The 24,383-nt window shown below is 36.4% G+C and overlaps 1 protein-coding gene across 1 annotated transcript in view; it reads left to right on the top strand.

The window, feature by feature from the left end:
* The window catches only part of ADAMTS19 (ADAM metallopeptidase with thrombospondin type 1 motif 19), a 130,767-nt gene that overhangs the window by 19,735 nt on the left and 86,649 nt on the right, over positions 1–24,383 (top strand). The window contains exons 3-7 of the mRNA XM_036404027.1: positions 4,795–4,960; positions 11,660–11,832; positions 12,752–12,835; positions 13,668–13,825; positions 24,128–24,171. Of these exons, the coding sequence (XP_036259920.1) occupies positions 4,795–4,960; positions 11,660–11,832; positions 12,752–12,835; positions 13,668–13,825; positions 24,128–24,171 (625 nt within the window). The remainder of the gene's footprint in view (positions 1–4,794; positions 4,961–11,659; positions 11,833–12,751; positions 12,836–13,667; positions 13,826–24,127; positions 24,172–24,383) is intronic.

Below are 24,383 nucleotides of genomic sequence, written 5' to 3'. Positions count from 1 at the left end.
AGTGGCCTTTTCTGCTAGGTTTTTATTCTTTTCATAGGTCTTTCAGTCTTTTCATGTGTTGGGGTGTGCCTGTGCCTTCCTTTGTCACAGGTGTTTCTTAAGTTTAGGTGTATTTGATCTTTTAAGCTACAGATTAGTCAACCAGAAAGTGGGCAAGAGCTTTCTGGACAAGGGAAGAGAAAGGGGGATGGAGCACATAATTTCAGCGTTTTATGATTGGTTTGCCAGTTCTACTAAATTCTTCTGATGGTCAAAAGGCAAGTATGCAGTAGTTCAGACTGCACTGACTTTTCTGAAAATAGTGGTACAAGCTGAACCAGGGAACTTTGTGACAGTGTAAGTTCAAGAAGTCTACGGTCTCCAGGAGGCTGACAGTTGTAACAAGAAGAGCAGAGAGAAGGTGGCATATAGAAGTAGTGGTCACTTGAACCTGATGACCACCTTGTTTATTGCACAGATAGCTCTGGCATTTGGAGGGACTCCTGTCTGATTCATGAGTTTCACTGCTGATAGCAGTGACCGAATATCTGACTTTAAAACACCGCCATGAATTTAGGAAGTACATTTGTGCTTTTACTAAAAAAGACACTTAAAAATTAGAGCATTTAGAATTGATAAATTTTATGGGGTTTTTTTGCAGTTACATTTTGTGTGTATCATAGAATCAATTGAGTTGGAAAAGACTTTTGAGATCATCAAGTCCAGTATATGGCTTAGTGTCATGAATACCTGTTTAATTGTTAGTAGCATAGGGAGTGCTGCGGAGTAGCAACATGTTTTCCTGCATCTTTGTGCAACATCAGGTTGTTTTGAAAAAAGTAGCCATTGTCTTAAATGTGAGAGCAGCATCCTCTCATATAGAGAACGATTTTCTTAAGAATTCAGAGCAGTGTGTGTCTTAAACCAGACTGTATAGGAATATAGAGGATTTGGAAGGATTTAAAAGCCATGCAAAAATGGTTTCCACAGACCTCAATTCTGGGGGCTAGTACCTGAATACATGCTTTGAACCCAGCGATCTCTGCATAACAGTCTAAATGTTTTTTTCCTCTCTTGGGGCTATAAGGTGTATCATTGTGCATATTTGTGTACTTCAGTAAGGCACAGCCCTAGGAGTAAAAAATATCCCAGAAAGGATTGGATTGATCACTATGTCAGCACCTGAAAGCCAGTCAACAGTGATAATACTGACTCTTCCCTCTGTGATGTCTCTTAACTCTGTGCAGCAGATTGGAGTGAGCAGACAGGTAGAGAAAACCTCCAGGAAAAGGGCGGTGCATATGATGTGCACAGCTGTGAAACACAGTGAATTGAAGAGAGGAGGCACTTATGAACTGAAGGCACTTATGTTTCCTCAGCCTTCAGCAATGAAGGTTCTTATAGATGGAAAGTCATTAGTAAGAGCTGGAGACTTTTTGTTGTATTTCAGCTCAGGTCAGGTTCTGATAGAATTGTTAGAATCAAGTCACTAAATTAAATCTGGATTGTTAAAATCATGGAGAAAAACCTTCAGAGTGGGATACTGAAATGCAAATAAAAGATTTTGCCTGTTTACTCAGAAATTAATGCTCAGTTTTGGGACATTTGACAAATAGCACAAAGCCTGTTATGAAATTATGTTTCAAAACAAGTAAATAATGAGCTTATAATGACAATTTGGTTTTTTGTATGCTGCAGTGAAGAGAACCTTTCATTTTTATACTTCAAGTGTGACATTAATATTGTGGTTCTGATGGACGCAACATGTGTACTAAGTAACGTAAACATTTTCTGCATCTGATAGGAGTGCATTTTTCCCATTGATATTTGCCTTGGGAAGTATGTTGGGAGCAGGAAGAAGTAGAGTCTCATACAGCCCATCCTTACTCGCTGTGTGCATTTGCTTCACAAGACAGTGGAGAGTTGGCTGCAGCAGGGAGAAATTGTAACATGCTGACTACACCCACTGCTCCCCACCTGACCTGTGCCACTCAAGGTGCTGGGGAAAGGTCTTGTTCTCATTTGTCTTGGTTTCCCACTATCCAAATTTGGCAAAAAGTTAGTTTTCTGCAAGTGAAGTTTTATTTGCCCATCAGCTGAAGTTTGGCCTAAACGTAAGGACTCTCTTTACTTCATAAATATATAAAATACAGAGCAAGTACCAAGTTTATCAATAGTTACAAAATTTGAAGATTTTTTTTGCCAAATTAGGTTGCACTGGGCTTGAAATCTACTGAGATATATGTGCTGCAGGGGGAAAGAATGGCGTGCTATGTTACCTTTACATGAGATATGTCCAGCATCCTGGGGGGCTTTTTAATTGCAGCTGTGAGCAGTAGTATTTTTTCAAATGAAACTGGTGGAAGATGTGTCAGTTTGTCCAAGCTCACAGTTCTATCCCAGATGGTTATTAGTGTTTTGCTTTTCCATCTTTTTAATCCTTGTTCTGCTGTGCATTCTCGTAACATGGAAGTTTTGCCATTTGAACTGTCAAAAGGCTGTAATTTGCCCTGGCATTCAATATCTGAAAGTGTGTTGAAACTGAAATGCTTTAATGCATGCTTTGACTTCTCTGCTTTCTGTGTTTACTTCATAAAAAGATCTTCTTAACTCCATTTGTAATGATTATGAAAATATAAGAGCATGGTTGACAAAGCTACAGTTTCACCTACCACTTTCCACCTGTGAAATTATCCAAAAGTTAGAGAAATAATGTTTTGTTTTGTTTTTTTTTCCCCCAAAAGCAGTGAAAATGGCATCAAAGAGTATTTTGTTATCCATATTTGTCTGAGAATCATCCATTTACGCATCTATAACTTTACATCACTGTTCAGTTCTTTAACTTCTGACTCAGGAAACAGGCAATATATTTTGGATTTCTCTACCAATGAATTAAACTTCACTTTCTGCTCCTTCTGCAAGGAGCTGGAAGAGAACGTTATATGTCAGTCCTGGCACAGCTTTTCAGAATGTCTGATGAATGGTGGCAACCTGAAGAGCATCATCTTAAAGCCCTGGTTTCATTTTGCAACAGAGAATGGAGATGGAAGAAATGTGACAAATGTTCTATGATTGACTCTGTTCAGGAGGGACTAAGGACTAACCCAACAATCCTAATTTGTTGGTGTACTGGGGATACTTGCAGCACCACTAGTGGGCTGCTATTCTTGTTCTATATTTAGTTTATCAACATCTTTCATATACAAAATAATTCTTTAAAAAAGTAAAATAATCTATGCCTGAGTGAAATTCAGTATTTGACATAAAAATCAAATGAAAAGTGATTTATGCCTTTTACTAGTACTTGAGAACTATGCTTTTAAATAAGTTTATTTCACGTAATTTGAAGTTTATATAGGACAAGTTATTTGTTATGTAAAAGTAGCCTTTTTAAAGATCCACTTTTCAAAAAGTTCTGTCTTGCAGGTGTACAGAAAGTACTTAGCAATATGTAGCTAGCTAATTTTCTAGTATGTGACATTTAAAGCTCCTGCTGAACTGAACCTAAAATGTAAGTGAAAAAAGGAAAAGGAACAGCCAAATCCCCAGATACATGTGTGTTTGTGTGCAGTGTTAGTGATGACCTTTTGACATCTGTTCAGCATTCCTTAGCTATTGTAACTGAATGAGAATTAAGTGTGGTATTCACATTTATTTCGTGTGATTGTGCTGGAAGATTGTTGGATTTTTTCTTTTTGAGGTGTTGTGTTTGAATGAAATTGTATTTGGTACCACTCAAAAATTTTGATTTTGTTTTTTTCCTTGGGTCAGAATCTTTTTGGGTGGTTTATTCATCTGTCAGACAGGATATCCAATGTGATAATGGCACTTATATGATTCCAGAAGAAACAAAATTGTTTTTTATTTCTCCCCTGTATAAAAATATACAGAAGAACTGTCTGCTTCCCTTAGCCAGATATATCACATAGTTTTGTTTCTGTAGCAAAACAGAATAGTATATTTTTTAAGTTTAGAGAGTGAGGAAATTAACTGTCAGTCTTGCTAATGTGGGGGGAGAAACCCCACAAACCTTGCTGTCTCCAGATTTACTCTTGATAGGAAACTTTTGTGTATTGGAAGCTTAACAGTTTGTGCTGAGTTTTATTTGTGTGGTATTTATATAAGTATATTTTATAATATTTTTTTTCAGCATTAGGTATGCCCTTGTAATATTAGATGTGCATCTGGTGTGTTAACTTTTCCTGTGTGTTGGTGTGTATAAATACGTTGAGACAGGGGAAGAGTTAACCAACTAAATGGCTTTATTCAAATATTTTTCTGGTGTTACTGCTGGAAACCAAAAAGGGATTTCTGCCTTTTAAAAATAGTTTTGGGTTCTTTTAGTTTGAAAAAGAGTAAAAAGAGTGCCACAATATTTCTTTTCCATCCTCACGTTTGTTCAGCATGTATTCATATGCCTTACATTGTGCCTGTTATTTCATTAAATATAGCTATCTAAAAATGTGACAATAATAAATAATAAAACCAGTGTATAGACTTTTTTGTACATACCGTACATATATAAATGACCTCCTGGGTCTCCCAAAGTAAACTTTTAACATTCTGTATCTTTTACTGTGCATATGCTACTGGCATGTAGCCACCCACCCACCCAGATTTAGCTGAAATAAATGAAATTTATTCTAGTTCATTTAAGTAGAAAACTTGTAAAATACAAAGGTACTCACTTTGCTCATAAGGTTACTAAAACAAAGTGTTTCCTTAAATGGAATGTTTTGGGTTTTTTTCTCCTCTAGGACTGTGCACAACTTAATAAATTCTTACCTTATATGTTGCTTTTGTTTTCCTTTACAGATGGGGTTTATACAGATTAATGAGGACTTCATATTTATTGAGCCACTCAATCGCACATTGGCTGTGACAGGACATGCACACAGGGTGTACAGACGAAAAAGGTCCGTAGAGGAGAAAATTTCTGAAAAGCCACCTTCTCAGAATCATTACTGTGGTGTTGTTACAGGTAATATAAAAATCGCACTGCAAAGCTGTAATGTAGCAAATATATTTTCAAGAAAAGTAGATAGTAGTTACATCAGAACCTTGACAGAAGCAGAACTGGGTATTCTTGTAGCAGTACCCTACAGTGGACTCCGAGGTGGCATGTCACTTGTTGGGAGAAGGAGTTGTCCATTAGGAATAGACTCTGCTTCTTAATATGCATTTGTATTAGAAAGTAGAAATCTTTAGGGCATGTGTTAATTTCAACTTAATATTTAAAAGCTATTTCTTGTCTCACTCTGTCATCAGAGCTGATTAATCACTCACCATGTGCAATGCTTGTACTTTATTTTCTGTTTTCTGTGATTTTTATACGTGTTCTTGTTCTGTGAATGACACTTGGATGTGTATGAAACAATCCTAATGCGTCTTCCTCAATGGCAGGTAGAACAAGTTGTTGAAGTAGAAGGGTTTCAACAGAAGTTTGGCACATAGTGATGACTTCATAGTTTTCACTGGGGAAGGGAAGAATGGCTTTTGTGAAAGACAGTGTTTTGTTTTTTCTGCTTCATCATCAGCTGTCATTCTTCAAAGGATGGAGGACATCTCAGTCCTTTGACCTCAGCATGAGCTGAGGGTTTCTAGTGTTGTTGTGAGAAGTTATTTTTCTCCTAGGAAATAAACCAGAATGAGTGCACATTTTTAGGCTTATTTTTCATGTGTAAGTGAAATCTTGGCAAAATGCAAAGAAAACGGCAGAAGTGGACTGAAATGGTTAGGAGGCTGGATTATATGATATTTGGGATGAAGCAGAAGGAACTAAGTTATTTCAAGCAGGTAAGGAAAGGTAAAGAAAGGATATAGCTGCAGTTGTCTGGTGCCTAAGGGTCTGCAGAGAAAAGAGGAAGCCAGACATTCCTTAGAGGTATGCTGTGACAGATAACAGTGTTAACTTGTGTTGAAGGAAATTTCAATTTCCATAAGGAAAATAAAATCTCTACAAGAATGCTTAGCACTGGAACAGGTTGCCTGGAGAGGCTGTCAGATCCACATCCTCATGTATTTATACAGCATGTCTAGAAATGGCTCTAAAAGAGCTGATCATACTCTGACACTTGGTCTGACTTGAGCAGGAGGTTGGACTAGCTGCCCTCTGGAGATCATTTTCAGCCTAAACTTTTCCATGGCTGTCTGATCCTTTCTGAATATTTATATTGCTCTGTCCATTTTATATAGTTACAGAATAAATGTGACAGGTTTTGTGGTGGGGTTTTTTTCCTCTATTTTGGAAGTATTGTTTTTATAGTTAGTCATCCATCCAGAGTTTGAAATCAGAGATAAATTTGCAAAGCAAGGCTCTTTTTGCAGTGGGATGAAATAAATTACATACAACTTCCTCCAGTTTGGCTCTATATTACTATTCTAGGGTTTGCATTACATTGACACTGCTTATCTGAAAGTTAAACTTTCTATATTATCACAGGTTTTTCACATTAAGTAAAGCTATTTATTCCTCCCTATTAGAGAAAAGTGAGTTAGAGTATGCATGCCTGCATGTGTATGGGAATGAGGAAGAAAAAATGAAAAGTATGCATAGTGTATGCACTGCAAAAAGGGGGGAGGAGTATCTGACAAAGTCGCAAACTGTGATGGGTATGAAAATGAGTAAGGATGCAAACTTTCTCCATAAGGACATGATTCTTCTGTGATATTCATTATCAAATATCCTTTCTCTTTCTCTTACACTCTAAAATGGGATTAATCTTTTGGAATAATCTTACACTCCAAGCTCTGATTTGTTATAAATCTGCCAGCAGAGAATTAAATATCTGTTTGAAGGAAGTTTCATTATATCTACCATCAGGTTTAAAATATCAAAATAGTGCAAGCTGTCCATAACTGAGTAGCATCTTCTGACACAATGTTATTATGTTAGGGAGTGTAAATAGCTGCACTTTCTAACCAATGCTGTTGTTTTAGAAGACCAGTCCCTCACTCCCCTGCTACAGATTATTTTAGTAAAAGTGATTGCAGTAAGTTAGATGCTTAAAAGCTCTCTCTATGCTGAGAGCAATTTGTTGGTGTGACATGAATTTAGTGAACATCACCAAAATACTGATGCTACAGACACATGCTACATACATGCATGTTTGCACACACGGTACAGCCTTAAAGTGAATAAAAGCATCAAAAATAAGCCTTTACATAAGTATTTCAGAATTCTAAGTCAAATAATAAGCTAGGTAGATCAATTAAATAAAAATAAAGCAGATGAGTATGTGGGGCTCTCTGAGATAGTCTCAGATGCCTTTATGGTAGAGATGTAACTTTGTGACATATTGCAGCTGCAGCCTTGGTAACACACTAACTTTTCAGCAACATGGTCCTGTCTTAGAACCATGTCTCTTGCTTCTACAGTGTTTGTGTGTCAGGATAGAAACAGGTGTTTCTCTTGCTGGTTTTGATCCAAATTGATCTCAAAGGCTGGCTACCTATCAAGCAAATATGTATTGCCAGTGATGAATTGTAATTATCAGAAGGAATGAATGTCTCTGCTGGAGGTGTTGAAGGATCACTATTGGGAATAATAGCTTTTCATGGAGAACTAGCAGAGGCAATCAAAGAAGGTATTGTTTGTTGTCTGTTACCATTGAGGGCTGGATTGAAAGTTGCTACGCAGCCAAACTTGTTTGGAGAGAGCAAAGAACTTGTTTTTGTGAATGGGGTAGTTTTCTTATTAATTAGGCGAGGGAGAGAATTATACTGACAGAAGCAGTTGCTTTCTTGATTGTTGACAGTGTGCACATATATCCTTTTGTTGAAAGTGTGTATGATTTATTTACATATGTGAGCCAGTTGCACATACGCAGACCTTACACTCCACACCTTTAAAAGAAACCAGTACAGAACTATGTTACAGAAAAAATGTGAGAGAAGCAGTTGTAATTAGAGCAAAGGGCCACATTGGGAAGCTAAGGTTTTTTTCTTCTATCTGCTCTGAAGCATTCTGAAGTTGTTTATATAGTAAATGGAACTCCTGGTAAAGGCATGGGGCATATTGGGAAAAATGAAATCTCTTACCCAGGATATGGTTAATGTGAATTTTGAATCCCTTCTGAATTTGGAAGACTCCTATTCTACTTCTTAGTTCTGGCAATAAACAATATACTGTCCTGAGATACCAGTGTGCTTTTCCTCTTAGATTGATGGAATATTGCTGGAAAAGCTTGCTAAGTTTCACTGAATCAAAAGCAGAAGTCTTACTTTATGGCATGTAGACTGGGCAGTCAGCTGGGAAAGCTGTGTTGATTCCTGCTCTACAGCCTGTTTATATGTGATAAAATATGCAATAAAATGTGCAAACAATCTTGGTCATGGATCTAAGAGATTGCATAAGATGGAGACGGGTGCTGCTTGAGATATTAATTTGTACTCCTTGGGTAGAAAAAGTTGTCGCTCTGTAGGAAAGTATTTAAATCCCTATTCAAATTATAGTGGAGGTATAGCTCATGGCTTCTTAAGCTCCTCAATATTCCCTGTGTAAGCAGAATATGTGCAATTTCCGTATGACTAGGTTACCCGCTGGGGAGTGATGGTGATTCCTCTGTAGTCTGGACTGCATGTGCATATACTCAGGAAATGCTTTTTTGCCTGAGGACTTGAAGGTGTCCAGGAGTCTTGTAGTCACAGCCTCTTCTTAATGTTGGTTTAGATACTTTGTGTAACCTGTGATTATAGTAGATGGCTCTAAATGTTTTTAATGTGGGATAATTGTTTTGTTAACATTTCTGCTTGTTTTCTCTTAATTGCCTATTTTATGTCAAATTTATTTGCTGCAGTATTTTTACCCTTCTTGCTGAACTAATGCAGTATTCCTATCTTTCAGTCAACTGAGTTTAAGTACTCTACGGATATGGAATCTCCTTATTCTACGTAGTTGCATCAACAGAAGTCTTATTGCACAGAACTCTCCCGTAGAACTTATCTTTTATTTTGGCAGTGTAATTAAATTTTTAAGATGAATTTATGCATCTTTCATCTGTCTTTTATCTTGTTAGTACATGAATTATTATGTATCTGGGTTGTTTGCAGCAGTTATCTCTTACATACTTTGCCTTCAATAATGACAGTTCTTTGTAATTTTTCCTGATTTATGAATATGTAAAGAAATATGAGTTTTTGCCTAAAGCCTGTTTTCCTTATTATCTGGCAGCAGTTGTGGCAGTTATTTGAATACCAGTAGTACCAAAATTACTAATTCAATTTATTTAAAGTTCTTAGGAAAGAGCTACAAGTTTCAGATAAATGAGATCTGGTGATGGGGATTTCTGCCAGCAATTTGGAAAAGGTTGGCTGGCCAAGAACAGATTGTCCATTGGTTTGTTAATGGGAGAGATATCTAAGGCAGACAAATGATGGGCAGACAGCTTGTCTAGAGAGCTGTGTAGTCTTCTCATTCACTGCAATCCCAAAAGACAGAGGTTTCAACTGCTTATGGGACCACAGTGTTCTTAGTGTTTAGCACAATGACGTATTTTATTGTGGACAGTCACTTCTGAACAGAAATGCGCTACTGGCTATAACTTTTAGAGAAATGTGTTAAGAGAATTCTCTGTACATGCTAAGATTAAATTTAAAGTTTTCAATCACTAGCTGCTGTCTTTTACAAAGAAATGAACAGTGAATAAACTGTTGCTGGAAACTGCACTGTGCCTGGGAAGAAGGCAGATTGACCAGATGGGTCATAAGAGATGTTTTTTAACCCACATGAGTTTACTTTTTAAACTTAGACCTATAGCTTACCCTTACAGCATTAGATGCTTTTATGTCAAGCCATAGTTGTATAGCTTATAGGAGGTGTTTTTTTTGGCACAAATAATAACACTGAGGTTTCATTAGAAATTATTCTCAAAAGAGTGATGAAAACACACATAATATTTTATAAACTAGGCTGTAGATCCACAGTTAGCAAACATGAGTTAGGCTAGATTGTAGCAGAAGTTATAAGGCTAAGCAAGTGTCTGAAGGATCAAAATAAGACACTTTAATTTAAGATAGTTTGATTTTATAGCTGTTTCTACTTCTAGGTCATCAAACACCAAACATTTTTTTCTGGAGAATACATACTTATTTCTTTTAGTAAATGTGTTAGTAGGTCTTACACTGCCACCAGTTGTAGAGGGATTAGTAAGACCTTCTCAGATGTAGTGGGATGGACTAAATCATTCAAATGTGTAATTCAAATGTGTAATGACTAAATAATTCAAATTGAATTAATAAAATTCAAATTTTATGAATTATTCAGAAAAGGATAGAAACCTTTTTTAAGTGTGTGTAATTTATACGCATTACATTGAAAAATATGTATCTGCATTATATTTATGTAAAATCTATATTAAACATATATTTAAATCACAGGCCCCTCTCCCACTGGTATTTTATATTTTAAATTTAATTTGTTAGTTAATTGACTTTGTGAGTTCATTTTTAGCAATGTCCTGAAGAGTGAATTATTTTTTGGAGAGTGGTCATGTATTATAAAATATACTGCAGGAACTTTCCAATTAGAGATGAGATTGGTTGAATTGCAAAACATTGTCTCAAAATTTTTGAACATTGATTATTTCCAGAACATAATTGTCATCTTAAACATTACTTTTTTTCATCACAGAGAGCCTGATATTCCATTTTAGATACTTCAAGAAACTTCACTTGGTTTCAATGATATCAGTCCCAGAAGTTTTACATCCTCTCAAGAGGATCTAACAATATTTGGCTATTACAATAAGTTTAATTTTTCATTTTGTTTTAAATTAGATTATTTAAAATGGCATTGCTAACTGTTGAATGTAAATCTGACCACCTTCTGGCTCGTATAATTATGTAGTATGTACTACGATACTACTATGTATCCTACTACATACTAACATGTATCGTAGTAGTGAGGGCAATTTTATTGGGGGTTTGGAGGGGAAACTGAAAATTAACAACATTAATAACCTCAACCTTACAATAAACATAACATGTTTTCAAATTTTAGCTGTCAGTAGATTTGGAGGCCTGTTTCCAGGGTTTGGTTTTATTACTTTGCTTCAGCTGCTTATAATGATGGGAGCACATATTTTGAAGTCATGTCAGTAAAAATTCACTTTTTTATTTCTAACAAATCGATGTCATTCTCTGTCATTCATCTGAAATATTATTTCCTCTTTGCAAATCACAGAATTGTTGCATGTATTTACCGAATACATGACTTTGTGGCGCAACTGTATTTGTTGTCTTGTATGCTAAGATATTGAGACATCAAGATGTTTTCTCTGTGATTTATGAAGATGGACAGACAAAAATTATGCAATGTCAGTGACACTGTTTTTCCTTCAGACCCAACATGAGTTGAGTTTTCTCTCACAAACCAAAGTAAGAGACACATATTCTTTTTATAAATATGTTAGTTGAAAGGCTGCAAATAATCTTTCTGACTTTATTTGAAAAGATGGATAAAATTTCTGTTTTCTTGGTATGAGGTAATATTTATACATAGTGGAGACCTTCAGTATGAGCCTTAGCATTGGCAGTAGCAAATAAGCACAACATATTAAAGCCCATAGCTATTAGTTTCCACATGATGAGAGTTATAATGTAACCAAGGGTAAAAAATCCTGAAAAGTACTGCAGGGGTAGTTTGAAGGATGAGTTTCTCAAGCACTGTTTTGGTTTACAGATAAAAGGAAATCCAAGACTCAAAAAGTGTCTGAAAGTGGAAGAGGAAAGCGATACTCTTACAAATTGCCTCAAGAGTACAACATAGAAACTGTTGTGGTGGCAGATCCAGCTATGGTTTCGTATCATGGAACAGATGCTGCCAGAAGATTTATTCTAACCATCTTAAACATGGTAGGAAATTTAAAACTATTTTTGATGTTTTGCCAACAACACATGCACCACAGGCTGATTTCATTGCTCCTTCTAGTGATCCTGACTGAACACCTGTAAGGCATAGTCAAAACAGGACCATCAGCAGCCATATGTTTTGCAGCAGAAAATTGTAGTGCTGCAGGCTTCTCTGTAATATCTGGTCATACATCTTGGGGAAGCCTGGAAGTGAGAGAACAAGATGACTTTTTGGTTAGAAGCCCATGTTGTTGGAAAGGTTGGGATATTGGACAGTTCCTGGTGACCTGTGCTTGAAATGAAGACATGACATTGTTACGGGAAAGCATTGTGTGGTCAGTGGTGGTGGAAAAAAAAGAAAGAAAGAAGAATGAATTTGGACAATTACATTCACTTCCAGTTCTATCTGTAGCTGTAGTGTATAAAGCATTTGGTGCATAAAGCAGTGAAAAGTAGCATCTGTAATATACAAGGAAAGATTGTTCTAAGAAAGGAGCATAAGCTGAAAAATTAATGTGAGCTTTAACTATTCTGAATGATAGGAAGAATTAGAGAGTTAGATGTTGGCTGAGACCACTTGGTCCAAGATCTTGGATTTAAATGAATAGAAATTTTCATGTGAACAGTATTAAATGTGTATGTAAATATTTGGAGAAAAAGGCCACAGTTTATAAAGTGATTGTGGCCATTGAGAGGAAAAGGTCTTTTTTTATGTTCCCAGAATGAATATTGCCTAAGCTCTGTTTTCACTTCAGAAGACCAACACAGTGCATTATCTTAATGTTCTGTTCAGATTACAGAAAATAAAAGCAGTCACAGTAGAATATGAGAGTTTTTGAGGTTCTTTGGGGTTCTGTTATTTTTAGTGTACGTGCAATACAAATTCATATTCTTATTTGTTGGATTTTTTTTTCTCTTTTAGGTTTTTAATCTTTTCCAACACAAGAGTCTAGGATTACAAGTAAATCTTCGAGTGACTAAACTTGTCCTTCTTCATGAGACTCCAGTAGGTATTTATGACGTTTGTCTTAGCCTGTAGAGGGTAATGCTACTTAGCTTGTTGCTCTGCAAAAGCTTGCAATATTTATGAACTTTAATGGCTAAAAAATTTCCTTGCTTCCTTGTTAGCTTTCGTATATTATGTAGTGATTTCCACTGGCAAGCAGCCCCAGTAAAGATTAATCTTCTAATTTATGTGCTGCTTGTATTGAGATTTATCTGTTCCTGCAATTAAAAGTCAGTCAGAGTTTCCATGTGGAAATCAGGTAGATCTTAGCAAAATCTGCTTCTGCTCTGCTTTTTGTGCATTCATATATCTCAATAGAAAAATAATTTCCTTTAAATCCATTGGATTGCAGAAGGAGGACTGATGTTCTTTGTTGTGTAATCCCTAGACAAACAAAAGTTGATATAGCACTTAGCTTATAAGGAAGTGGGATTCCCTTACCAATAGTTCTAATCTAAAATACTATAATTTTCCAGTGAATAAGTAATTTATTTCTCCAGTTCCTCTCAGCAGTTGGAGTAATGTCATTTTATGTTCATATTCTGCATCTTAACACCATTATACTTTTCCTCACCATGGATGAGAAATAAGGAAATAAATAAGACTAGAGTTTGAGTGAACTCTAGTACACATGTACGCTCTTAATGCACTGTCTTCATTTGTATCTTTAACAGGTAAGGAAGGTGGTTTCAGCACCTGAAGTTTGAGTTGTTTTGCCATGGACATATTATGCCATAAAAAGCAGAATATTTTTGCTAGCTCAGTCAAAAAAGGTTCCAAATTCTACTATAGGATCCTAATTTTAAAAGCATTAATTTCTTTTCATTTCCAGGCAGATATGTATATTGGACATCATGGTGAAAAAATGCTGGAAAGCTTTTGTAAATGGCAACATGAAGAATTTGGCAAGAAGAATGATATACACTTAGAAATGTCAACAAGCTGGGGAGAAGACATGACTTCAGTTGATGCAGCTATATTGATAACAAGGTAAAGTAGTGAAAGATGAGCATTAAAAATAGGCAGAAGGCTAGTGTGAACATAGATCAAAGTAGATGGCCAATATAGTAAGAATTTAGTTTGCAGTGAGGAAGGGAGCATTTTGAGGCATCTGGATCTCAAAGTTGGTGATAAGGTGTTGCTAAAGGTGGTGCAGAAAGCAGTATTTCCCAAATGGTAAATATTTGAAGTGATGAACAGGTTACTCTTGCTTATTCTTTGTCTATATAGCTAAGACTTTATCTGTATAGCAAAGGTTGGAATCCTTCATCCATGTGCCTTCATTTAAAAGAGGCAGCACCCCAAACCTGTAGATGCTTTCAGTCAAAACACAAAAGCATATTTAAACCATTCAGAGCTAGACCAGCATTAGGCACATTACTGAGTTATGCTTCCCTCTTAACTGGTATGATTCACCCTGTGCTGAAGGTACATCATGTACATCTTCAGGATATGTCCTGCAGCCACTAGAGTATGATTCCAGATCTGCAGTTCCTTGTAGCTCTTAAGTGCCAGGCATTTCACACATTGAGAAGGAAATAGGCCTCCAGTTCACCTCTTTCCTTCCAAGCAGGGACTTTCATGGTTTTGTCTGATCCAGAGGCATGATCCAGAAAAAAGGACAGAATCATGATTCAACCAGCCTAGGGGTGGACTTAGTGCCATTTTTGAGGTGGAGCTTGGACTGGATAACCTTCAGAGCTCCCTTCCAAAGAAAATTCCTGTGATTGGCTATAGTGGAATACTGCTGTGCAGTCCCATGCTGGTCAGTGATATGGTATTCTAAAACTGTTTGTAATCTTTACACCTACATGCCATCTTTTGCCTTTTATTCACAGCACTCTCACTGAGAACCTATAGAAAATAAAAATAATGCATTCTTCTTGAAATTAGTTTCATTCTGATTACTCCAATATCTATAGTGTATTTCAATCTTTTGAAGCAGAAAAATGTTTCCCTAAATTTTCCTGCTTTGGAGAGCCAGTTACTTCCCAGAAGCAGGAAATTTAGAAGTCCAAACTGTCTGTGGTAAGAGCTTTGTTGCTACTTTTGCTGTTCAATCCCTTTTCTTTTCTGAGAAAAGCCCACACTTCTTACTCTGTGTCATCCTCCTCTATTTGATGTGTGTATCAGTTTTATGGATTACTGGGGCTTTGAGGGGGCAGATTATTCTTTGTTACACATTTATACATGAGCTAAGCTGTAGTTCTCACAAGCTCCTTTCAAGTCTAATGGAAGACACAAGAAATAATGCTCTCTGCAGCAACTTTGCCTAAGCTTATCAGGAAACATACTTGGAGTAACAGACTAGAAGTCAATTTTGTAGATTAAGACCCCAAACTGATTTTAATAGTAGTGAGTGCATTGTGGGGCTGGCGCAGGGTAGGGGAGGAAGGTCTGGAAAGAAAGAAAGAGGAAGAAAAGAAGCAAGCAGTAGGAAAAAGTAAACTTGGGCCAAGGAATAAAGGATGCCTGAGTATCATAGATGGCGTTGGGTTAATCAGGATGGCTAAAGGGGAATAGACTTCCTTACATCTAGCTATTCCTTGTGACTGTTCAAGGATAGTGAGCAACAGCATTCTGCTTGTTTGCTAGAAACCTTGGGCTCTCTTATTTGAGACAGCTGAGGCAGTCAGCAATATCTACAATAGCGGCACTAGTAGTTAGAGCAAGTATCAAATGCTTCAAGCCTGTATGGGCCAAGAGAGTGAACATAGGGCTGCATTCTTTAGCTTATGAGGTGCCTCTCATGAGTAGTAAGATGCTATAAAATAAATAGAGCATGTGACACCTTTTTCCTGTTATTGTTTCATCTTCAGCTTAATGAGCCTTTATGGGAAGAGGCAGAGGCATTCTGTACTGATGCAAGTGAGGCATTAGTTAAGTTGATGAGAGTCAGTGGTCTGGAAATGTCTTCAACTGTCAGTGCTTTTGGCCACACAGCTTTTTGGATTTAATGCAGCACTTCTGGAAGTCTTGGTGGATGACAAATTGACCATGAGCTGCTAGTGTACCCTTGGGGCCAGGAGGACCAAGGGGATTCTGGGGTGCATTGGGAACAATATGGTCAACGGGCTGGGGAAGGTGATCCTGTCCCTCTCTTTGCCCACATCCATGGCATTGTGTTCAATTCTGGGCTCCTCAGTGTAAGAAAGACAAGGAGCTACTGCAGAGGGTCCAGCAGAGGCCACAGAGATGATTTGTGATCTGGAGCATCTCTCTTCTGAGGAGAGACTGCAGGAGCTGGGCCTGTTTAGTCCAGAGAAGACTTAGAGGGGATCTCTTTAGAGAATATAAATATCTCAAAGGCTGGCGCCAAGAGGATGGTGCCAGACTCTTTTCCGTGGTGCCCATGACAGGACAAGGAGCAATGGCCATAACCAAAACACAAGAAATTCCACCTCAACATGAGGAAAAACTTCTTTACATTGAGATTTTCAGAGCACTGGAACAGGCTGCACAGGGAGGTCATGGAATGTCCCTCTCTGGAGACATTTACACCTCACTGGGACATGTTCCTGTATCACCTGCTCCAGGTGACCCTGCCTTGACAGTAGGATTGGACTGGATGATCTCCAGAAGTCCCTTCCAACCCTAAACATTCTGGCATACTGTGATTCTAATGGTAAAAAAGCTTTGCAAAGATCTGATCTTATGTTAAGATGCTTTTCTGCTGTGTAATAATGATATTTTGATTTCATAGAATCATAGAATCATAGAATTGTTTGGGTTGGAATGGACCTTAAAGATCACCCAGTTCCAAACCCCCTATCACATGGGGAGGGATATTTTGTATTAGAGCACATTAGTCAAAGCCCCATCCAACTTGGCCTTTAGAATTTCTAGGAATGGGGCATTCACAGCTTCTCTGGGTAACGTGGGCCAAGGTCTCAAACCTTTACAGTAAAGAATTTCTTCCTAAAATCTAATACAAATCTTGCCAATTTCAGTTTAATGCTATTCCCCTTTGTCCTGTCACTACATGCCCCTGTAAAAAGTTCCTCTCCAGTCTTCTTGTAAGTCTGCTTTAGGTGCTGGAAGGTAGTATAAAGAGCTCCTCTCTTCTCCAGCCTGATCTACCGAAACTTTCTTAGCCTGTCTTCATAAGAGAGGCACTCCAGCCCTCTGATTGTTTTCATGCCTCTTGTCTGGACTTGCTCCAGGGTTGTCTACAATTTTTTACCTGCCATTTTAAATACAATTTTTTGGATTAAGTCTCTGATCAATTTTATGGAATTTGAAGTAGAGAGAAGGAAAATGATTGGTTAGATGTCAAATAATAGGTTATTGTTGGAGCCTGAAATTAACGATCTGTTCTTCTGATGTTTTTATTTTGCAGTGGTATTATTCTCTAGACTGTACTGCCTCCCACCTGAGAGCTGCTTTAGCTGCTAATAAATCATACCAGAGCAATTTTCTGACTGGGAATGTTTTGCTAGTCCAGGCTACCTCTACACATCACCAGGTTTATGGTATAGCTAACACCATGTGTGGCTCTACACCTGTGTTTTGTTAATTCAGAGTCTCATTCTGTTTTGCAAGCAGGGAACTAGCTCCATTGCCACAACTTCCATTTGGACAGCAGGTCTGCTTATTGAGAGAAATGATTTTGTTTATACAGATGAACACCAACTGCTTGGTGTTTTTTCAGTAAATGTGTAAAGTTTTGGATATCTAGCACATTCTGTGGCAGCCCTCCTAAAAGTTGCCACATCTCCTCTTTTGTCTCACTTGATAATAGAACAGCAAGAGTTCTTTGTAAAAGCTTTCCTGTGTGCTTTCACATGCCAGTTTTGTGTAGTAACCAAAAGAGTTAGAAATGAAGTATTGAGTGTTCTGCAGAGCTAATTTTTAATGCCTAAGTACAAAGTGTGTGATGTCGATGTTGTAGAGATTGGTATTCAGCAGCCAAAGAGCCATTTTCAGGAAAAAGGTACTTTTCAAAACTTATTTTTGCATTTGTTCTGTAAGGAGGAAAGCAAAACCAACTTCTCCCCACAGCTTTCTCTGCTGCCCAGCTAGACTGTAATGATACGTATCTGCTACCAATTCATTTCAATTTACTTTGGCCCTATTTCATGATGTCAGTTTTTGTTTAGTTTCCCTTTAAATTGGCTTATTTTGATGAACTGATATCCTCTTTAAAGTATGGTGCCATGAAACAGAAGAAAGGCAGAAAGAGTTTGTAATCTATTTAGAAGATTACTAGGGAAGTTGGATATATGTGATAATTAAGGTAAAAAGTGTTTTAAGGACTGTCTTGATAAAACTACCTGTTTTATCAGGTAAGTTTTACTGTATTCACAGTTATAAATTAGCACAGTTACTTTATAGATAGTATATCTATCTGATATAGATACTGTCTATCTATAAACAGTATCTAGCTATAAAAAGATAGATCATTTCTCTGAGGAAAAAATGCAGCAGGTTGCATCAACATCCTTCTTGCCTTTTAAGGTACAGGGTCTGAATGTGCAGAGACAAGCCCAGATTTTGGTGGCCCCTGAGATAACATTATCAGTTCCTATCTGCACAGGGTGCTTGACCTGAATGAGGTAACTGAAAATAAGGCAGGAAAAGGCCTGTGGAATTCCCAGCTGTTCTGTGATGGTGCTTAAGTTCTTATATAGCCTCTATTACAAATTAGGCAATGAAAACTTTGAAGTGTATAAACATGGGCTTACAAGAATGAGGCAGAATTTACCTTCACTTAAAAATTATGCATTTTGCTGCTTTTCCAGTGCATTGGTCAATCTGTTGTCAAAGTGGTTTGTAGAAAAAGTGTGAGAAGAATAATACAGAAAAAGACCAAGTTCTTTATTCTCCTTTTCAGAACTAATATTTTCACATATCCTTATGACAGAAAATAGACTTCTGATTCTCCTCATATTCATCAGGTAGTGATATTCCATGTTGATACTGTGTGTCAGCCCTTTATTCCTTCTGATCTTCAGTATCTGAGATCTCCTTGCCCTGGGTTACACATAATTGAAACAGTGCTGTTAGCTACTTTCATTGTAAGAAAGTACCTTGTTGTATAAAGTACTTCATGGCATAAACAGCACTTAGATTTCATAAATATTGTTTCACTTCCAATAGTTTCAGCCATCGAGAACTCTCCCCAAAGCTTGGACAAGATTTTTTTTAGTGTTGCTATTACCTTCCAATGAACAGAAGAAATCCAGTTATTTTTCTGACTGATTTTTATTTTCTTTCTGAACCAAAAACAAATCCTCAAGAAAGTTAGAGGAGGAAGACTGAAAGATCCCTGCATAAATGGAACTGATACTACAGGGTCACTGCAAAAGCCTGGAGTGTTTGGCAGTCAAAATGGCTGAAACATATTGAGATAGAGATTGGGTTATTAAACTGCTACTGCTGTCCTTAAACTCCTAGTGAATTTCAGCTTTGGAAAACTGAATTCTTGCAAATGCATGGTGAGAGACGAGATTATTCTTAATTTTGTCTTCATCACTGTAACTTCAATACTTCCAACTCTCTTGACCATTTTGTGCTCAATTTATCAATCTCTTGATAATTTGGTTTATTTGACACTACCAGGAGGCATCAGGGAAGTTAATGAGAATCTTATGTGGCCTTTCTGATAATTAATTAGTTAATTATTTAATTAATAGGATTGCAGATGAAGAAGAAAGCAGGGAAACTTGAAAAGAGCATATTTTAATAAAAAGTGAATCTCCTGTAAAATTGAAGTCCTGTATTTTTACCTTGTGTATTTTAAAAAAATCCCACTAATTTTAAGTCATCTTATGCTCTTTTTTTTTTTAATTTTTAATATGTTTGAGTCTGTGAAGTGATAATGCTTGTAATAATGGGTGTAGGAAACATTTGTATGAATTTACCTTATGCTGCCAGCTTACTCTTTCAAGCTCTAATAATTAGGCTGTGTATGTCCCATTCACTAGTACAGGTCTGTTCCATAGAAATACATACACTTAAACTGAATTTAAAATCTCTCAGTATCTAGTGTGAGACCCAAACATAAAATTTATACAGTTATGTTTACATTTTAATTTTCTGGTGATTAAGAAAAGTAGACACGTCTTAGACAAAAAATTTGAAAGAAAGGAAGATTAACTGTTTAGCAGTTGATTATTTACAGTTATTTGCTTTCTGCATGGGCAGTTGGATGTATTTCTAATTTTTCTTACTTCAGCTTTCAACCATACCCTTTGTACCCTTTGTTGCTGAAATCTGTTGGAAAACTCCCTGTGAAAATACTGGTAGGCTGTGCTGAAGTCACAACTCTTTGTCTCAGAGTCATTTACAGAGGTTACTCTATGTAGTTGTTCTCTCGCTTCTTTCCAGACCTTTTCTGCTTTACAAATTTTTTTTCCAAGCATAAACACCAAAACTGGCCACTATATTGTGTGAACAGAATAGTAGTGTCATTTTGATATTTTCCTGTATCTTTATCCAAGGATGCTGTTCCTGTCTACTGCCTGGTTCCAAATACTCATTTTTTGTTGTTGTTTTGTCTAATCAAGTTGGGAGGCCACTTTTGGCTACACTAGAAGAAAATTTACTCAAATTAGTCTTGATTCCTATGTGTATCTATCAGAACTCATTTAATTTTTAAACTTTGCCAGGAATGCTTCTGTATTTTCTTCTGCATCACTGTTTAATGCTAATGCTAAGTCTAGGTTCTGTTAGACTTCACTCAAAAGCACCTTCCTTGGATTCCTAGCTACTCTGTATCTGTTTCGATGTGTTTCAATTCAGCTGTTTACTTATCATACTTCCAAACTGTTGTTTTTCAGTCTGACTGAAATATGAGCTTTATAATATAATAATAATATGATTATTTATATCACCCTTTTTAATCTCAATTCAGCTTTACAGTGCCTAAGTGATGTGTTAACAATTTGAAATAATTACATATATAATTTTCTCTTTTTCCTAAAATACACTGACCAGTACATACTGATGCCTTTGAGATTTACCCTCAAAATAAAAAACAGTTTCTGAAATACCATTTACCATTTTCAATTTATTTAAATTCCCAAGTTAAGAGTAAATAAGTACTTTTTCTTGTGGTTCATTAACACCAAAATAATTTTAGATTTAATTACTGTCATTAAAAGTGCATTTGTTAATTAGTACATGTGTGCTTGGTTTATATGTGAGAATTATTTCAGAATGTCCTGTTATGTGAAGAGACAAGAATGGCTTCAGTGTTGTAGTTATTCACTTTGCACAATGCAAGTGAAGGCATTTGCAATTTGATGATAATGTCACTTGCCACAAGTACCATTAATTGCAACTATTCCTTATGAAAATCTTATGATTTGATGAAACTTACTACTTCAGCAATAAGCCTCAAAAATGTTGTAAGCCCTGGAATCAATAACAGCAGAAGTTAGACTGCAGTTTCAAGCAGTCTAACTTCTGCTGTTATTCAAGCTACCTATATGTTTCAAAGTTGCAAACATTAGAGAAATTGGAGTAGAGTGCAACCCGAATGAAGATCTGGTAGACAGGTAAAATCTGTTAACTGTCCTTTTTCTTCTTCTCTCTAATCTAGCATATGATATGATGCACCAGGCTGAGTAAAAAATAGATCTTTTGAGTATTTTGACTTGCCAAAAACAAGTATTAGATTTATCTAAAATGATAAATTATTGGGAATTATTTACAAAAAAGAAGTCTGGCTCTTAATTTAGTCTTCCTTTATTGTTCTTTTTGTCTTCTGTTGTACATACCACCTACACATCAGGATTTATTTTAACAAAGACAATGTACTGAGATACTTTGTATTTAGAAATTAAGTAACCTTTGTGTGCTGTGAAAGTCTTTCCTAATGCTATATGTAATGAACTAAAATCTACTAACTAAACATAATTTTCTGAAACAATGCAGTAGTGGTTATCTGTCCTTGCTTAGAATTCTTTTCTGGGGTTAGCCAATTCATTCAAGTGCAGAATTCAGGCATAGATAGTGTGAAAGCTCCTCCTTTCCTTCCCTTGAGTAAGGACCTGGTTTCTCTTCCATGTGTATGAAGATAACCATTTAGGACATTATGTGCTGGGTACTGCTTGGAGTAGGTGGGCTTTTACTATTTCTTGCTTTCATTGACAGACTCACCAACTGGTGCCACTGAAGCTTCTATATGCTGTAACAGTAATTTTAATATTTTGGCTCCGCTTTGCTGAGAGAAAGGATGAGAAGGAGGAAGGCAAATAATCTGTTTGAGGACTTAGTAGTGTGCTTTATTTTTGTGAGAGTCACTGATAGGTTTAGCTAGAATTGTAAATCTTTACTACACAGCCTATGCATGTAATGCATTCATATTCCTGGAAATTAAAAGAGGCATTACATTCCTTCAATGTAAGTCGGGAACTAAGAATGGTTGACTGTATTTCCCTCTTGCCAAATCATAGCAGTACCATTTTCCCCAAGTCCCATAATGAAACCCTGAATGCACAACATAATCATAGTCTGATTCAGCCAAGACGTGAAAACAAAAAAAAACCAGCTCAGTAAGTATATGAGAAAAAAGCTATTACATGAGCAGAAACTCTTGGATATTGGCAGTTTTCAAATGTAACATAGCATTCTTTTACAGTTGAAGGTATGACCTATTTATTTTCTCTTTTTCTTTCTTTCTTTTTTTTTTTTACTTATTATTACATCAATCAATTTTTATGGTGCTTTATGGTGGTTGGGTGGGTGTGCGTGGAAGGCAATCAATGTCCTTAGATTGTCTTTACACATGTTCTCTTGCTTCACGTCAAGTCCCATATTTCTAATCATTTTGTCATGTTGCTTAACAAGACAATAAGTCCCTTGTGTCGCATAGCACAAAACAAAGAGTTGTGTTACAACCCAGTGCATTAATGCAATTTCTTGCAGGTTTGAAAAAATAAAATAACTTTCTTCTGTGTCTTATTATAGTTTCGTGTTCACCACCTTTTGCTCAATTTCCAGGGCCCTTTTGAGTGTATTCCCAGACTGTCCTGATTGCTTTATTCACAACTTTATCAATTTATAGCACTGCCATTCTTCTTCTCTTCTGTGAAATTAGCTGGTAGTGGTGACTGGTTAATTAAAAGCTATTTAACCCCATGCATCTATCTCTGTGGCCCTTAACAACTGTCAGAAATTTGCCAACCTCTAGAAATTGCTTTTGAGTTGAAATCCCTATGTAGAAATAGTCTGTGGGAAACAAAGAAACAGCCTTTGGAGTAGTTACACTTTGTAAAAAGATAAGTGTCAGTATCTTACATTTCAAGCACCAAACAATTCCTGCATTTTATTCCTAGAAAATGGGTGTTTCTTTGTATGTATATCTTTATCATTATCAATCTATTTGTCTTATCTGTGTGCCTTCATAGACAGAATATAAGAGCTAAATTTCTCTGATTCATATGGTCCGTCCCTATAAACAGAGACCCTTACTCTGTGGCACAGCAGAAAACCAGAACTTCTTTGTTTGTGGGGTTGCTATATCTGAGGTGCTTTTGTTGTTTTTTTGCTTTTGGTTCCCTCCCAGCCTTCCAATTCATGCATACCTCAGCAGCCATTTTTTTAAAGTAAAATAACAAATTAACATTATAAATACTCCAGTAAAAAGCAGTTTTCCCTTTGCTCTTTTAATAACATGTTGCATGTCTCTAAGAAGTAAAATACCTGTGAAATCAAAATGAATCCCAAGCAGATGTTTAAGACACACTTGAAATATTTATTCTCCTTTATGCAGTAGAACAGTCTTATTTAGAGACCTATGATGGACTAAAATATATGTTGGAGATAGGGTAGTTAATTTTTATAAGTTTTCCACTACTATAAGGGGATGCCCTAGCAGAAATGCTTCTTGACATATTCCTACTAGTGATTTTAACCATAGAATAAAAACTTTCTGACTCTATTACGGATCTAAATACTGCTTTTGAATCTTATGTAAATCACTGGAAATATCTTCTTTTGAGTGATAGGAAGACTAGCTTTAGATTTGTTACTTTTCAAGATACTTAACAGAAAAAGAAAAAGAAAAACCAAAAAACCAAAAGAACATAGAAATTAGGTGCAATGAAATTTGAATATACAGTACGTGTTTTGTCACCTGACTATTCTTAAATGTGCTCTGAGAATAAGCTGGAGTTTAAGTGCTCTGTGTAATCCCGGCCTTTGCTTCCCCTTGTTCTTTGTTGAGATAATGGTGTTCTGTATTTATTCATTGAGCCGTAAAACATGTTTCTAAATAGGTTACACAGTTGTTAACGACTAACAGCTTGACTTGCTTAACATTTTTTCTTTCATCCCCAATTCTAGGAAGGATTTCTGTGTACATAAGGATGAACCATGTGATACTGTTGGTAAGTAAATAAACACAAGAGACTGTGTATAAACTACATAATAAAATTCGTTTTATGTAGGTGGAAATGTGAAGCTAAAAGATGACAGCAAAATCAGTGATGGAAATAAGTAACTAGCTAAAATTCAAACTACATCTTGAGTGCTAATAATGCTGTTAGATTGGTGTATGCTTCTGGCACAGTACGTGTTTTAGTACAATATTTCTCTTTTA

The sequence above is a fragment of the Molothrus ater genome, chromosome Z (genome assembly GCF_012460135.2).
Source record: "Molothrus ater isolate BHLD 08-10-18 breed brown headed cowbird chromosome Z, BPBGC_Mater_1.1, whole genome shotgun sequence".
In the NCBI taxonomy this organism is placed as follows: Eukaryota; Metazoa; Chordata; class Aves; order Passeriformes; family Icteridae; genus Molothrus; species Molothrus ater.
The sequence above is the reverse complement of the archived record's forward strand: the minus strand, read 5'-3'. Positions and strand labels throughout refer to the sequence as shown.